Below are 252 nucleotides of genomic sequence, written 5' to 3'. Positions count from 1 at the left end.
CACCACATCAACACAACACAAAATACGAGAAACATAAGCACTTTTATTTCACTCCAAAGACAGCAAGCCATAAATCCGGTTGTTCTTTCCCTCAGGTGAGACCGTGGACATGACTCACGTGGTAAGGGGGGTGGACGCCAACGGGGCCCTGCTAGTGGACGTCCAGCTGACAGGACACGTGCCTTATCTGCCTCCGGGCTCCCTTATCACTCTCCAGCCTTACAATGGTATGATTCACGAGGCAGGATGATG

General features: G+C 51.6%; 1 protein-coding gene across 1 annotated transcript in view; it reads left to right on the top strand.

Annotated features, from left to right (window-relative positions):
* The window catches only part of LOC119594537 (hemicentin-1-like), a gene marked incomplete in the record, with an annotated part of 21635 nt that overhangs the window by 9781 nt on the left and 11602 nt on the right, over positions 1 to 252 (top strand). Inside the window, 1 exon segment of the mRNA XM_037943569.1 lies at positions 96 to 227. Coding sequence (XP_037799497.1) covers positions 96 to 227 — 132 coding nt within the window.

Source organism: Penaeus monodon, chromosome 34, assembly GCF_015228065.2.
Source record: "Penaeus monodon isolate SGIC_2016 chromosome 34, NSTDA_Pmon_1, whole genome shotgun sequence".
Lineage (NCBI taxonomy): Eukaryota > Metazoa > Arthropoda > Malacostraca > Decapoda > Penaeidae > Penaeus > Penaeus monodon.
This window is presented reverse-complemented; position numbering and strand designations above follow the sequence as displayed.